This window comes from Apiospora marii (genome assembly GCF_038362585.1).
Source record: "Apiospora marii strain CBS 49790 chromosome Unknown utg000013l_segment0_segment0, whole genome shotgun sequence".
NCBI lineage: Eukaryota > Fungi > Ascomycota > Sordariomycetes > Amphisphaeriales > Apiosporaceae > Apiospora > Apiospora marii.
Window position 1 is genome coordinate 964,051 of NW_027117384.1, and position 15,904 is coordinate 979,954.

Genomic DNA, 15,904 nt, shown 5'->3' on the forward strand with positions numbered 1-15,904 from the left:
TTCTCAATTCTTCTTCTTCTTCTTCTTCCCAGAAACCAGTATACAGTGCAAGAGCCATTGACGAATCCCACTTGGTCTACCGTTTTGGCCAACGCTCCAATTCATTTGGCCTCACCCATTCCCTTCAACCGACCTCGCGCTGCCTGGTTAGCTGTGTGGGCGCTGTATGTACAACTAATCTTTTTTTCCTCAAGCCCAAACCTGACTGGGGCTCTTTTTCCCAAACTCGAGGAAACAGATACATAGCATACGTCAGTGGGTGGTACGCAAATTAGGAAGAAACAGACTCTGCGTATTGCGGTAGTGGCAACATCCCGGAAAGCCCGTATCCCTGTCCGGTACGCGACTGCAAGTGGGCTGCATGGATGAAGCGCATAAGCAAGTACCGGTACCTTTTGTTTTTTTTTTTCCCCCTTCCCTTTCCCTTGCATCAATATCACTCACCAGACGGGAAAAAAAAACACAGTCTTGCCGGCACGGTATGTGGTTATGGATGGATGGATGCCTGCACGCACACATCGTCACTTTTTCTTTCTTTGATTACTACCACCGCTGTCGTCGGCTTCACCGCACACGATGTCCACGATGGAGTCCCAAGATCAATCTTGTCAGTGCAGCCGGCAGTTGTCTGCTAGCCTCTGGAGATTGTTTAATCAAATCAAGAAGCATGCAGACCATGGAGTAGAGATGCCATATCACATCATTTACCCACCCAGCATCAGCATACACGTCGCAGAGAAGTGCAATTTTGGCCGAGTTGCATGTATGACGAGGTCGGCCCCAGCCAAGCCAGACAATAAGTCAGACGTGGTTGGAGCGTCCTGGGAAGGAGTCATGCACTCGCTGCTTTGACCACGTTGTTGTATCTCGCAAAAGGGCTGACTGACGTAGTTTGATTAGACAGCTGTGCGGGCAGATGGCACTCTTGCTGGCATTTCATCAATGCTGCCAGGCAAGCGGTGCTGGTGGCGCGTGTAATGAAGGGCCGAATATATTGATTGATAGCCTTTCCTCGCAATGCTTCGCGGATGTTTGAAGCTGCGCCGTCTCATAGGCGCTGACTGTCTTGGACCCCTGATAATCATATAACTCAATCCCCAAGCTGTATCAGAGGCGGCGAATACACGCAAGGTTCATTCGGGTGGGTAAACTCGAATATGGCATGTCTGTTTTCTCCCGCCTGTCGTATTTATCATATTATGCCTTCTATGTATGCTCTAGTAGTAGAGGGCGTCGAAGGAGGTCGGGTTGCTTTCTACGGTGTGACTATCTAGGTACTAATACCGCAGGATTGGGGGTCTTGGCGGGAATGCAAGTCGACGTTCGTCATTGCATCCTGAGATGACCCGGTCTGGGTGAGGAAAAAAGAGCGTGAATGGGCAAAAGGCAGGCTCGCAGGAGAAGCGAGAGGTACGGTAAGGCAAGGGTGTGCTGGAGATGGTGGGTGTAGCGCCTCTTAGCGCGAAGCTTCGGGTTCTGCTGTCTCGACTTGGTGACGGGAATAAGAGGGTTTGGGATGATATTTCGTGGGGCGAGGATGGCACTAGATATGCCATATGACAGCATAGCTCCACCCGAAAGCCCTGTCTGCCCCATCTCTCTGCTCCCCCTGGACCAATCAGCCTCTAGGCGTATCCATCTCGACGGGGGGGTTGACAGAGGATTCCTGAAGTACCAGTGGTGAATTTTCGAGGTTTGGGGGGCACCAGAGGACCCTGATCCTCTCTGCCCCTACCACCCACCTAGCAGGACGCACTAGCCCGCTGAAGCCCTGCACTGTGCGTGCATACTGTACTGCTCGCTGCAGGTAGGTATCGACTGGGCTTGACGGGAGATATCGAAGCAGGATAGTTCCAAATGTATGTAATGGAAATGCTTCGGGGGGGGGGGGGCACACAATGCTCGATACGATTGGAAATTGCGGATTTCTCTCACCCGTCCGCGCGCCCAACCCTTGTCTCACTCACTCACTGCCTCCCTCAGACCTCAGCGCAGTCAGGACCTCTATCTCTCTCCCTGCTCCCTCTCTGGCTGCGCATACGTGTACCCACCGTGGCCCAATAGCAACCCTCTTGCTATTGGAAAGGGTTCAGTCACTCACTTCATTCAGTCTCAGCTCATCGTTGTTCATGAGATGCGAAAAAGGTTAAACTCATCACTACTCTCCCACATGCAGGAAAAGGCCCACTTCCTAATATCAACAAGGTGAACACGGACTCTCATGAGATTACCTGTCTAGCAACCAACTCAGCAGAACCTGGTGCTAGCTTACAGCAGTACTGGCAGACTCGCGTGTGTGTGCATGTGTACATGTACCTCCTCACGAGCCTTCAACCAACTTAGCGCCTCCCGCGCCTCTTCAACGCCTTGTAAAACACGGTGAAGTCAACGGCGTTTCCCACGTCTTTTAAGCTTGTTCCTAAGAGGCCAGCCATGGCGCGGGTCGGACAAACCCTCGGTCGATATTAAGCAGACAGGAATCTCAGTAGTCGCACGCCACTCGACTCGGCATGCCATTAGGCGCTTGCTATCCTGATGGTAGTGTACTTTGCGTGCTGCGAATTACCTATCATATCGGGATCTGGAAATCCCCCTTCCTGGTCAGATGGCATTTCCCCAATTGAGGTACAGGCTGGCAATGGCCTTTGCCCGACCTGCCAGCCTGCGCTGTGTGTGTGTGTGTGTGTGAGAGAGTGTGTGTGTTTTTAAACAGGGGGGTCATAGCCATACACGTAGCAGCGTAACAAAGACCTAGGTTAGCTTGAGGTTGCATGCAGGTCTGTCAACCACCTGCTTAATTGTTTCGGGCCGGGACCGGGAACCGACTGCTACCTATACCTACCCTGCCTTCTGCCCGCAATCCCAAAGTCGGTGCGCCGCTGTGGGCATATGGAAACTGCGGTTTCAATGTTTCAAGGTCTGGGCTGAGACCGAAACATCCATCTCGACCGCACCCGTCTCCTCGGACTCGGCCAAGAAGAAAAGAGGCATCGAGTCGCTCTCCAGTTCCACAGCAAAAATACCCATACAGATAGACGAGATGTGAGCGTGTAGAATTTGACGGGCGAGAGGTACTTTCGATTCGATGTTCCTGGTCCACCTGTTGGAGTCCTCCCAGAAAGGGGGATGTGCAGATGGGGTTGAGTACATGTAATCGAGAAAGCGGATGCGTCAATGGTGCAAGCGCATCTCGGATTTCCCGTCGTGCTGCAACCTCACGTTGCTCGTGTGAACGGTTCCTCTGATATCACGAACTAGCCTGCTAGCATTGCACCGTTCCTGAGGGATCCTTGCAAGCAGATGCAGCTTGTCGTGGTATTTAGTAGGTAATTAGGAACAGCCTTGCGGGCACGAGGTTTTACTCTGCTACCGTGAGGTGCGAAAGATTAGGGCAATTTTGGTTCAGTGGGGTCGTTTCTTGGCTCCGCCTGTCCACGCAGCTGCTTGCGAGCAAGCTGGAGTCTTTCTGACGATAAGAAACGAGAAATGAGAACTCATGGTTGGGATTCGACCTCTACATACATCCTTGCTCAAATCACGTCCGGTAATCGCGACAATATTGGATCAATGCGAGGCTGCTGGCTGCTTGCTGCGCTGTGACAGTGATGGCGACCGCACCACCTGCAGCACTATTGAATCATACCTTCATCCTCCCTGCCTTCATAGTTCATACATCCTTAGCTACAGGACACATGAGGTATACAGCATCTTACATACCTATCTAGCAACATGGAGCCTGCATACCTACCTGGACAGGTCCTACAGTACGTGCAATCCGGCCACCACGGCCACCACCACCCCGGGAGGCCGGGCTGTCTCAGTTCAGATTCCCGAGAGATGCCCAAGGCGATCTCTTAGCTATCGCCCGGCAAATACAGGAAGCCCCTGGTGACCGTCCCACACACTTGCAGCAGACCGCGCGGCTGATGTGATTGGTAGACTGTCTTATACCGGAATGCAGCTACCATGCAGAGTGCCTACATGTATGCAATCTTAGCCTACATACATATGTAGGTAGGCATGAGTCGCTGCGCCGACGGAGATAGAGGATTGCCTGGCTCTGCCCCCCCGATTAGACAAACCCATGCGTACATCATGTTATCTTCTAGAAGTCGTAGAAGACTTGAGGGTCTATCGACTGACCACATGCACGACGCAAAGATTACCAGGAGCTGGGCAACATCCGCTTTAGGACAGTCGTGCCTCTGGCCGTCCACTTAGAGAAAAGCCAAGGCGCCGGGGTGCGTTTCATATTCAACTGGCATTCCCCAAAGCAGCCAGGCCCCCCTCGCCCCAAGGCCTTCAGATCCCGGACCGTTGCCGGTGGAGTTGGCGCCGATCACATCCTTATACAGGCATCCCACTGAGCAATGGCGTTCTTGGCGCAGGCTGGCTCCCTGGCTTCTTGGCTCCGCTCTGCTGCTGGGAGGCGCTTGGCATTGATAGCCCACTGTCAGCACGGACGGATGAATGTTTTCTGCAGCCTGGCTCGCCTGGCAGCCTCAATATTTTGGAGAGATTGTTCTTTCATGGGGTATGGAAATTACAGCGAGGAAGAGCCGTGAGGCGCAACCCAAGAAGAATGCCGGTAGCTAGCGCTAAGCCTGTAGCGACATCCGCGCATGCAGACTGTAACTGTACCTCGCTAGTTGCGATATAGAGATCGCATCGGTCTCGGTAGGCATTAGACCCTGACCGCGAACAGGCGGATGGACATACCGACTGTAGCGGTGCCTGGAGGCATAAACACACACGCACACACACACACACACACACCGGCGGCAGTCGACAGAAACCGTCCGGGGATCGTTGCTAGGATGGCAAAAGGTCCCCTACCAAATTGCCTTTGCTAACCAGATGTGTTGCACTGCTATGCCCAAGAAAGACTTCACAGCACTTGGCATTGGATGACGGAAGCAAAACGATTGGGAAAACCAATAGGCACTTTTGCATCCCACGCTAAACGCTAAACCGGATACCGAACCCGCCTAAACTGAACGTCAAGGTCGCCGACCATTTTTTTTTCTTCTTTCTTTTCTGACTCTCTCTCATTGACGCCAGATGCACACAGGGATTATTGCTGGACCTCCCAGGTCCAGAGTCGTTACAACATGTCAAGTACCACCATCGCTAGCGTCGAGTTGCATACGCACTGCTGGGTCGCCACACAGGCCAACCAGCCAGACGCAAGTACTGTAGGCGATGTTACAATCCTCTTTGCGCTCGTCCTCAGCTTACGAGGCAAGCCTCTACTAACAGCATTAGACATTCGATCGACCCAGTTTATACCCACGTTTGCCTGATCAGATAAGCAGACACGGACGCTGACATACACTCACTATCTGACACTTGATATCATTCCTTAGCCTGGCCGCCGGTGTCGGTAGTGCTTCAACCGGCCAGCGGCGTTTTTCCGCTCGGCCAACGACGACTAAAGCGGTGCTCGCGGAGAAGGCTGCACGTGTCGCGTATGGTGGGTGGTGTGAGGCGACATGTGCCTGGAGCCTGGCGGCCTGCCTTGGCCCTCTTGATTGGGGCAAGGGAAGCTATTGGATGCGACGTGAATCGAATCCAGTCCGTCAGTCAAGTCGCCTTTGCAGAGGTCAGATATTGTTGTTCCCAACACCCGATTCCAAGCCAACAGGTGGTGGCGGTGGTGTGGTTGCCGGCATATGCTTTGTCTCAACGGGCCGGGTGCTGTCGCCAGCGCAAGATTGGAATGTTTCCTTTTGCCATCCAGTATTTGGCCGCGATGAGACCGAAGGATGGATGAACTAATCTCTTACCACAATACTAAGCCTGGTTCGCTGGACCTGCATTTCGCCGGCATTCAGTCGATAAGCTTCCTTCCCCGGATTTTCATGGGAGGGGCCACACAAAAATCGTTGCTGCTGCGCTGCGGTTGGTAGTAGGTAAGTATCTAGCAAAGAGTCTTGTCGATTTTCTTCGGTGGCTTGCAGCAACCGCCGCAGGGCCCCTCTCCCCTCCTTATTGTCTCTCGTCCCCTGGAAATTCGTGTTGGTTTTCTTTTCTCCGCCCAGCCTTTCATGGTGAAGCCATTGAGATTAGGTAGGCGGCCACCCCAACCCTACCAAGCCTTCCTCGGCAGCACTTAGGGCATTGGCCTTAGTGACGCTTTGTTTCCCTCCCCCTTCCAACCCACGTAGACACCGGGCCTAAGTAATCTTGACCCCGTTCAATGGCTGCGAGGGAGGAAAAAGAAGAACCCGAACTTACACACATGCAGTCTACTCACTAGCAGCTCCCTCCGGTACTCCGTGAAGCCGAGCTTAGCCCCTTTTGGCGTGACAGGTCATATGGGGGACAAATATTGGATCCTACTATTTACCCGTCTCCATCTATATGCTTTTCTCAAATGACTCGTTTTGGTCCTTATTTTGATCCATCTGTGGAAGCGATATCTTGTCATAGTCGACCAGATTGGATCATCACCTGCGCTAGTAGCCGCTGTGCCTTGATATTTGGTGTTTCTTCCTCAAACCGTCTAGAACGACCGCACCTGTTTGCGCCTTGGCTGCATGTGTGTCATATAACCAGATCCAAGGCAAGTTCGGTCTGTCAATATTCTGACGGGCAGAAGAAGGCGCATGTCATGAAGGCGCACAACTAGTCTCTCTGGGAGGGAAGCTTGGGAGATTGAAGCTACTACAGGGTACATACATACATGCAGGACACGTGCTGAGGTGAAGTTGGCACCACTTTGTCGAAGCGTGATGTTCGCCACGCCAGGGGCGAAGCGGGGGTTAGGTCAGGTTAGGTGCCATGTAGGATGAGTACAAGCTGCATGCATTCTTGGGGGTGAACGGATGGGGTTGTTGGGAAAGAGAGGGCCAAGGAGCGTTGCCGCAGGTTCGTGACCACTGACCCCTATACGGCCGGCGGACGACCGGATGAGGAAGGGAGAAGCAGGCTCACTGAACCTCATTGATGGCGGCCCTTCTGGGGCAGAATTGGCGTTTCCCACATTTGCTGTCATGGGCTTCCCGGGCAATCATCGAACGATCTCATCCGATCCGCGAGGTCTGTTTTGTGTGCGCTCAATCCTGGGTGTGGGCTCGAGGTGCTCGTGGCCCGCCGCGGTCCAGTTAAACACCATGGGACCGGTAATCAAAACCTGCCAGATGCGGCCGGGGCTGCTGGGAAATCATGACGGTTTCGATGTATGTAGGTCAGGTCCTCGGATACAACCACCAGCTAACCTTGCTGGGTCCAGAGTGGATAGGCAGATGTCGTCGTGATCCTTCAAACATGGTGTGCGCTGCCCCTGCAGAGAACCACCTCCAGCGAGATCCGTAGTGAAACCAATCTACCGTGACAGCTGTACGGGAATCACATGCGAGAGATGAGAGGAAAGGCGCTGGAGAGCGAGCTCTCATGGACCAGTGGACGTGTCGCTGTCGTGGCTATTGGGAGGCTTGCGCGGCAGAGTTCTACGACGACCTGGACGAGACTCCTCCCCCTATCCATACTTTAACCCTTTCATGAGGAGAGGACCCTACCACCTCGGACTTTACCCAACATCGCCATGCTCTCCGGGTTGGAGCCAGCCTCGAGACGATGCTGATTTCCCCCCAGATGCTCTGAGAGGTAGCGGTAGGGTAGAGAGCTAGCTGCGACTTTACCACCGCAGCAGCAGCACGCTACGGTACAACACCATCAACAGCGGACCAACTCGTTTGCGACATGCAATGGCGCTCGATACCCCCAATACCGAACTAGCTCTTGAATGCTACATGGGCGTATAGAGATAGTGACATCGCCCACCCCCCGCGGATCTCAGCTATGAGGCCCCAACACATGTTGTCATTGCGCTGTGTGCATTGGAGCCCGGGCGGGTATGCTCGTTGCGGCCCTTTGCGACAATCCCCCGATGGGTACAGAGGCATGGTGATATATCCACTGCCAGCTACCTCTGCAGTAGACGTGTCACCGTGATATGGGGATTTAGGCTTCCATGCCTTTTGGCCGTTGGGCAATCCATTGCATGGTTGCTGGGGAGGTTCAACCCGCGACAGGTCATGCATGACCAGGAGATGCGGTCCTCCGAACCTCATCCTCTCTCTCCTTCTGGCCAGTAGTCGGGCCCCCGTCCATCCATTTGATAGTGATGACGACCACTTGCGTTTCCTCTGTTGGGCGTCAAAACACATTTGACATGAGTCAGGGACGGGAATGTCATGCATAAACAAGGCAGCTGGGCTCATCGAGATCGCGATGGTGTCACTGCTCACCCTCCCCATTTTCCCGCGTCGCACAGCGGTGGGATGCTGACGGGCAATTCTTTTCTTGTTTGGATGCTTTGGAAGCCTCTTGTGCTGGAACATAGTCTTGGGACTGCACTCGCGGCTCGGCAGCTTTGTGTATGTTTGGCCCGGATATGGATTGGCTGCTACTGAATTCGTGGGCGTTGTGATTTCTCTGTCATCGGGTCAATCACCAGAGGGTTTCTTGACATCTATCGAAATCACACTCGTCGTACTATGTTGCTCAATGACCAGAGGCATATTCAAAGACTGACCCAGCCCAGTACGCTGGCTGAAGGCAGTCGTGACAATGCGAATGTCGAATTCATGTGCCATCTTCGATACAGCTCAAAGCCAGAAAGAGCCAGGTGGAGGCGCCCCTGTTCTTGACGATCATTCGGAATACCATTACTTTCTAGGCAATAGTTGATCCATATGTAGCCGTGACAGTATGGGTAGTAGGTGCCCTTGGGATACGATAAGAGTAAGGTAGCCGTCCCACGTGAGCTGAGATTTTGCTTAGAGTAAGTTGACGTATCGTTCCTCTTCCATGATTGGGAATAACAACCTGGCCACGATGCCGTCGCGGTTTGGGTGTCATGTATTTCTTGTGTCTCTTAGGGACGATTCCTCGGCCGGGGCCGGTGACTCGGTTGACTCCGGCCTATCCAAGTCCGTAACCAACTCGCGGAATCGTTGATACTCTTGTTGAGGAAACTAGGGTGCTACAGGAGGGAACAAGAGGCAACTCCTCGAATAAACAGCGAGTCCACCCCTCTAACAAAGTAGGACAATGAGGAACAACCACGACTAACTGTCCAAGGTAACGATGAGACAACGGGTATGAACATTACCCTGAGACCTGCCTGATGCCTGAGCAGCGCATATACTTCCCTTTCCGCAAGGAGCTGTGGATCAACTCCAGCGACGAGACCCCAACGCGTCGTGTGTGTGACATGCTCTAGCAAGAATCGTACATGAACTGTGGTCTATATTGAGCATTGTCTCGACGTCGTAGTGTGCATAGGGCATGTGCGAAGTAAACCACTCATGTTTCTTTTGTTGTATATGCTATCCCCTTGAGTGCGAATGCGCTGCTTGCCGTACAATACTTTCAAAAAATGATCAACAAGACCGTGCGTGCCGGAACCGGGTTTACTGAACCAATCACATACCACACTGAGTTGGATCAACGTTTCAAACGTCACTCCGATCGTACTAAAATATCCCTTGTCCGTACAGTACGGATTTTTCTGGTGCAAGCAGCGCATTCGCACTCAAGGGGATATTTGATAAGTAGTATCCCCAAGAGCGCCGTGGGGCATACATTGCCCATGCTTATGTATCTCGCGTCTGTCAACAATGCATGCTCTTCTCTCCTGATATATGCTCTAAAGGCTGGATACCTTGGCCTTTACCCAGTCAGTAAGTTCTACCTATGATACAAGAAAGGTCTCTCTACTCTATATTGCTGACATCCAAAAACGCCCCCAAAAGATACGATACTTCTCCATGTACAAACTCTAGAAACGACTTCTAGTACCTTGGGCCACCTAGACAAGTGGAGATGGCGAATAGTCCGACCCTGGAACTTCCTAATGCCAATGCCAATGTCAATCCGAGATCAGTGTCGGACTAATAACGAGGGCAGGAGAGAAGATCCCGACCATCATGTTGATTGCACTTTCCTCCTCTTGCTTCGCCTGACTGTCCCGCTGGTCGTGTCAACCTCCTCTACCTCTACCTTCACCGTTTCTAGTGCAGCAACCTGCCTCTTCTTGGAAGACCGTGGCTTTGGCGTCGTTAGAACAACCGGGGTCTCCGGAACCGTATCTTCGACCTTCACCTTGACGTCGTCCACTTCGGCCTTGGCGATGCTGCGATCCGAGAACGATTTCAGGTTCGCCGTGAACAGCACCGACTGCGCCCAACCGGCCTGGTCGCCCCAGATCTTACGGAAGTGGTCGCCGACCGAGTCGTACATGGCCTTGGAGAAGGTCTTGGTCTTGACCTTGCCGAACTTGTAGTCGCGCTGCGCGATCTGCCAAACGTGGGTGTCGACGGGCACGGCCTCGCCCCAGCCCAGCCCCATGAGGCAGACGCAGTCGGCGACCTTGGGCCCCACGCCCGAGAGCGACAGGAGCTGCTCGTGGGCCTCCTTGTACGTCGCGCGGCCTCGCGCGGGGTCCTCTTCCGCGTCGAAGCCCGGGTTGTCCGGGTTGGTCAGGCTCTCCAGCCAGCCGCGGGGCTTCTCCTCCGACACGAGCCGCGCCGTTTCGGCGATGTACTTGGCCCGGTAGCCGAAGCCGAGCTCGCGCAGGTGCGACTCGACCCCCTTGCCCATCAGGGCTTGCGGGCCGGGGAAGTCGTGGAAGGGCTCCTCTCCGACGTGGCCTATGAGCGGCCCGTAGTACTTGCAGAGCTTGTGGACCATCTGCGATATCCTCGAGATGTTGTTGTTGCTGCTGCAGATGAACCCTATCAGAGTCTCCCAGGCATCCTGGCTCATGATGCGGATGCCGGTGAACTTGGGCGCCTTCTTCCTGAAATTCAGGTCGTTTAGGGACCACAGCTCGTACAATTCCGCGGCATTGTGCTTCAAGCTGAAGTAGTGGTTGAGCAGTTGCTCCGTGTCATCGTTGGAAGGGCTCTCCTCGGCAGAACCCTCCCTTTTTACTTCTGGGGAGCCCGGGAAACCACCGGTTGATGCAGGCCATGTTGTCTTGTAGTGCAAGTATTCGGGATCTTGCTTTAAAGACAGTATACGCCCGTAAAGGGCGAGATGCCTGGTACGGATTTTAGTTTCTATCATGTACGAGCATTTGATTGAGGTGTATAAGTAAGTAGGCTCACCACTCATCCTCGATCTTTCGCCATCGGAACGACTGTCCACAACGAAGGGTGGTGTCAATACACAGCTCGGTCAGGCTCAGGGGCAGCTTTCGCCACTCTGAAACCCTTCCTATAGCCATCAGATTTCGCATATATGTAATTGCACGAGAGAACAAAAGAACAAGAGAAATGATAGGTAGCAGTAGCTGAAGGCAATTGCGACCTGAGGGCGATCCCCAATGCACCTTACGTAGGGTCTGAGAACCCGATTGGAAATGGCCTGGGAATATTTTATCTTGTCTTCAGCCCCGAGCAACAACAGCTTGTAGCTTCCAAACATCAATCAATCAATTGAATGAGCGTCAGTCCCTTGATAAAGTAGCTGATAGTCCCTGACAAGCAAGAAGTGGGTCACCGAGGCGCGCCACTTAGCCGGATCAGTTAAGCCGCCAATCGCAGACCAATAGGAGGCGGCTGTTAGCTGCATAGGTCTCCACCTCATTTTTTCCAGAACCTGTCCAGCCTCACGATTCTGATTCCAGGGCAGTCCACAGTATACCTCATGTTGGAAGCTTGAGATTCCAGTTTCCATCATCACTGCACATCTCTATCTCTCACGGGATCTCGCCTACCATCACAATTGGCCAGAAACTTCCCGACGCGTCGTTATGAACGGTGACGCTTACCCTTCCCGAGGTATGTCCAATCCGTTTGACTTGCCCGTACTAATCCAAGACGTGTCGTATCAAATCAGGCTAACCTTGCGCGCGTGTTTCTAGATGGCCGACATGGCTCGTCTCGCGACTACTCCTCCCGCGATGATCGACGCGACCGTGGTGACCGTGGTGACCGTGGTGACCGTGGCGATAGAAGAGACAGACGGCGATCCAGGTCGCCCAGGCGTTCGCATCGTGAAGGCCGAGAGGGCGACGTAGACAGCTACGCATCGAGTCGCAGCCACAGAGACCGTGAGCGCGAAGATCGCTACGGGGGGTCAGGTGGGCCTGGTGGCGGCGGCGGCAGAGACCGTCCCGATCGCAGGGAACGGGAATGGGACCGTGACCGCGGCGAGCGCGGCGGCGACCGTGGTGGTGATCGTGGTGACCGTAGGGGCGGAAGAGATCGTCGCGATGATGGCCGGCCTCCGCGACGCGACCGAGATCTGTTCGATGACCGACGAGGCGACCGACGGGGCGATAGGGACCGAGGTGGCCGGGACCGAGACAACCGGGACCGAGATGAGGACCTTTTCGCGCAAAACCGACGCGGCCGCAGCGCGACCCCTCCGCCGAAGAAACGAGAACCTACCCCCGATCTCACAAACGTCGTGCCGGTCCTCGAGCGCAAGCGCCGCATGACCCAGTGGGACATCAAGCCCCCGGGCTACGAAAACGTCACAGCCGAGCAGGCAAAGCTTTCCGGCATGTTCCCCTTGCCGGGTGCTCCTAGGCAACAGCCCATGGATCCATCCAAGCTGCAGGCTTTCATGAACCAGCCCGGCGGTGCCGTCAACAGTGCCACACTCAAGCCTACCAACAGCCGGCAGTCGAAGCGCTTACTGGCCTACAACATCCCTCCCGGGTCTACCGAGGAGAGCATCACTTCTTTCTTCAACCTGCAACTGAACGGCTTGAATGTGGTCGAGAGCACCGATCCCTGCGTCATGTGCCAGCTTTCCAAGGACGGCACTTTTGCTCTGCTGGAGTTCAGGAACCCTTCGGAAGCAACCGTCGCGCTTGCATTCGACGGCATCTCCATGGAGGCCGACGAGTCCGCGGCGAATGGCGCTGCTGCCGCCAGTGGGTTGCAGATCTCCCGACCCAAGGATTACATCGTACCTGCGGTGGTCGACGATACTGGCTACGAACCCGGTGTAGTATCGAGGGTTGTAGTAGACACCCCTAACAAAGTCAGCATCGCCAACATTCCTCCCTATCTTTCCGAAGACCAAGTCAGGGAGCTCTTGGTGGCATTTGGCGAACTGAAGGCATTCACGTTGGTCAAGGACCAAGGAACCGATGAATCTCGGGTAAGTCTGGATTTGTGCGCACCATATCCCCTTCACTGCTAATTACTGTACTCTTAGGGCATTGCTTTCTGCGAATACATTGACCCCAGCACAACCGATATCGCTGTCCAGGGCCTTAACGGCATGGGTATCGGAGACAAGAGCCTCAAGGTTCGCAAGGCCAGTATAGGCATCACACAAGTGGCCGGAGTGGAGATGGGAGTCAATGCTATGTCCATGCTTGCAGGCACCACGGCCACCAACCCCGATGAGAGCAGGGTTCTGCAACTTCTCAACATGGTGACGGCTGAGGAGCTGATGGACCAGGATGATTTCGAAGGTAAGTAACCAACACAAGATCTAGATCCTGAGTAACCACAATACTGACATTGATCATCAGAAATTTGCGAAGATGTCCGGGACGAGTGCGGCAAGTTCGGAACCATTGTTGCGCTGAAGATTCCTCGACCGAGCGGAGGCAGCAGGCAATCCGCCGGCGTCGGCAAGATCTTCGTCAAGTTCGACACTACAGAATCATGCAAGAAGGCGCTGCAGGAACTTGCTGGCCGCAAGTTCGCCGACAGGACCGTGGTCACGACTTTCTTCCCCGAGGTATGTTTTGCTACAACCCCCAACCCCCAACCCCTTTTCATGGCTCGTATGGCATAGAAACTAACAATCCCATTAGGAGAACTTCGAGGTCGGAGCTTGGTAAGATGGGAACCGAGTCACTTTGTTTTCCCGTAGGCGCATCGATTGGGGGCACCAGGCCACAACAGAGGATGCTGGAGAAGCGAATGAGTTAGTAGCCTTTGGTGAGAGCGTTAGGCTCGTTGTGTAATTGTAACTTGTATTTTCACAAGACCGGGCCATACGCCGATGGTACCCGAGACCAAACCCTGAGTTCGCATTGGCACACCCCAACCAACCTATGCATGCCACTATAGTGCCTAATGTAGATATCAAATTACGGCTTGCATGATCTCTAGCCTTCCATCTGTGTCCAATGTCATCACCAAGAGCGGAACTGCTTGTAGTAAGTATAGTCCTCGCTATCACCAAACAGACCTCAATAGGCAGGATAGCAGTCCTGCTACCAATCGTTGTACCATTTCTACCCAGGGATTCAATCTTAATGCTCAGATGGCAAACTGCAGGCGATCCTGCGGCATCGGACCGAGACTAACGCAGGCTTATGCAGGCTTAACTTCAAAGTGACACCACATATGTCTCGTCATTGAGGAGGCATTCGGGAAGCGAGAACCGCTGCCTACCTGCCCTGATCGTATGTCGCCGCCCGGTTATCCACAGCTGTAGAGGGTGGTTTCCTTTTAAAAAGTTGAGTATGGGATGAACACAGATGACCCAAATCCTATCACTGACGTTGTAAAGATATTTCCCCTGATTAGGCCTAACTTGGTTTCATCACTGCATCTCTACCGTATTATACATATATATTATCATACCGCCCGTCATGTCTAGCCACAAGAGCATCACGACGCATCTCCTGCAACACCCCGACACGGCGGAGATGTACAAGAAAGCCACGCAGTGCCGCTTCTTGGAGCTCGCGGGCCAGGGCCGATTGCCCAAGGAATCGCTGTCGCAGTGGCTGTCCCAGGACCGGCTCTACGCCCAGGCCTACTGCCGCTTCATCGGCGGGCTCATCTCACGCGTCCAGCTACCGGTGAGCTCGGCCACCGAAGCCTCGCGCACGACGCCGTTCCGCATTCTGTTGATGCTGCAGACGGCGATGATCGGGGTCACCACCGAGCTGCAGTTCTTCGAAAAGACGGCCGCGGAGTACCAGCTTAACCTGGCTGCCATGGAGGGCGGACAGGAGTTCGAAGCCAACGAGGTCACGAAAGGCTGCATCGATTTGTTCGACTCTTTTACGGCCGAAGCAGGAAAGGGGCGGTCACTTCTACAGGGTCTCGTCATGCTCTGGGCTTTGGAGAAGGTCTACTTGGACGCCTGGACTTTTGCGAAGCAACAGACCCCCGCCGGCGATGCCCTCGACGGGGGTGCGTTGAGAAACAAGTTCATCCCCAACTGGGCCGGTGACCACTTTAGAGCCTTCGTGGACCAGATTCAGGAGTGCCTCGACGTATTCGCATCAGAGGCTGGGGCCAGCGATGTTGATCAGGTTGCTATGGATGCATGGAAAGAGATGTTGATTCTCGAGGAAGGATTTTGGCCGAGGGTTCAGTGAGCCGTATCCGCAGATCCGACCACAAACATCTACAGTTCACGACTCCAGATAGAGGTAGTTAGTGACTAAAAATAGCTGCAGCTAAGGGTTAGTTGTTTTTTTGGTATTTGTAATGCCATGTGTTGGTGAAGTGTTCCTATAATCTTTTTCATATGTTAGCCAGTGTTGACTACGTGAAAAGCAGTGCTAAAGCAGCATGAAAAAGCTCGAATCAGAAGTAAAATTCAATGCATTGACCCTGAGACGAATCCCAGACTCTAAAATAAGAGGTACCAGAAATAGTAGTAAAATGTTGTCATCATTTGAGCAGGAGGGAGAAGAAAAACCGGGAGCTTACCATGAGGTGATCAAGAAGACATGTTCTGAGAGCGGTCACAATATGTCCATCAAACAGCAGATCCTAGCAGGTAGGAATTTGGCTGATATGAGCGACAGACAGACTCTTGCATATCCAGGACGAAAGGTTTACTTGGGTAAGAGAGGTAAGGTAAGAAAAGAAAATGCTGGTAGATCGTGAAGGTAGGCAATTCAATTCGCCAGTATGGCGGAGCACTGAGGAAAAGTTGATAGACGGAAAATACTCGGCCC

At 53.5% G+C, this 15,904-nt stretch overlaps 4 protein-coding genes across 4 annotated transcripts; 3 read left to right on the forward strand and 1 right to left on the reverse strand.

The window, feature by feature from the left end:
• Window positions 1–5,111: 5,111 nt before the first annotated feature.
• Window positions 5,112–5,778, forward strand: PG985_015441 (uncharacterized protein; the record flags this gene model as incomplete). Its single annotated transcript, XM_066835207.1, has 2 exons — window positions 5,112–5,293; window positions 5,367–5,778. The coding sequence occupies 2 exons, from the start codon at window positions 5,112–5,114 to the stop codon at window positions 5,776–5,778; spliced, it is 594 nt and encodes a 197-aa protein (XP_066676410.1).
• A 4,155-nt stretch (window positions 5,779–9,933) lies between these two features.
• PG985_015442 (8-oxoguanine DNA-glycosylase) lies at window positions 9,934–11,236 on the reverse strand (the record flags this gene model as incomplete). Its single annotated transcript, XM_066835208.1, has 2 exons — window positions 9,934–11,050; window positions 11,118–11,236. 2 exons carry the CDS (start codon window positions 11,234–11,236, stop codon window positions 9,934–9,936), a joined length of 1,236 nt encoding a protein of 411 aa, XP_066676411.1.
• Window positions 11,237–11,764: 528 nt separating this feature from the next.
• PG985_015443 (U2 snRNP auxilliary factor) lies at window positions 11,765–13,819 on the forward strand (the record flags this gene model as incomplete). Its single annotated transcript, XM_066835209.1, has 5 exons — window positions 11,765–11,792; window positions 11,876–13,125; window positions 13,183–13,444; window positions 13,505–13,716; window positions 13,793–13,819. 5 exons carry the CDS (start codon window positions 11,765–11,767, stop codon window positions 13,817–13,819), a joined length of 1,779 nt encoding a protein of 592 aa, XP_066676412.1.
• Window positions 13,820–14,578: 759 nt separating this feature from the next.
• On the forward strand, window positions 14,579–15,316 carry PG985_015444 (uncharacterized protein; the record flags this gene model as incomplete). Its single annotated transcript, XM_066835210.1, has 1 exon — window positions 14,579–15,316. The coding sequence occupies one exon, from the start codon at window positions 14,579–14,581 to the stop codon at window positions 15,314–15,316; it is 738 nt and encodes a 245-aa protein (XP_066676413.1).
• Window positions 15,317–15,904: the final 588 nt, after the last annotated feature.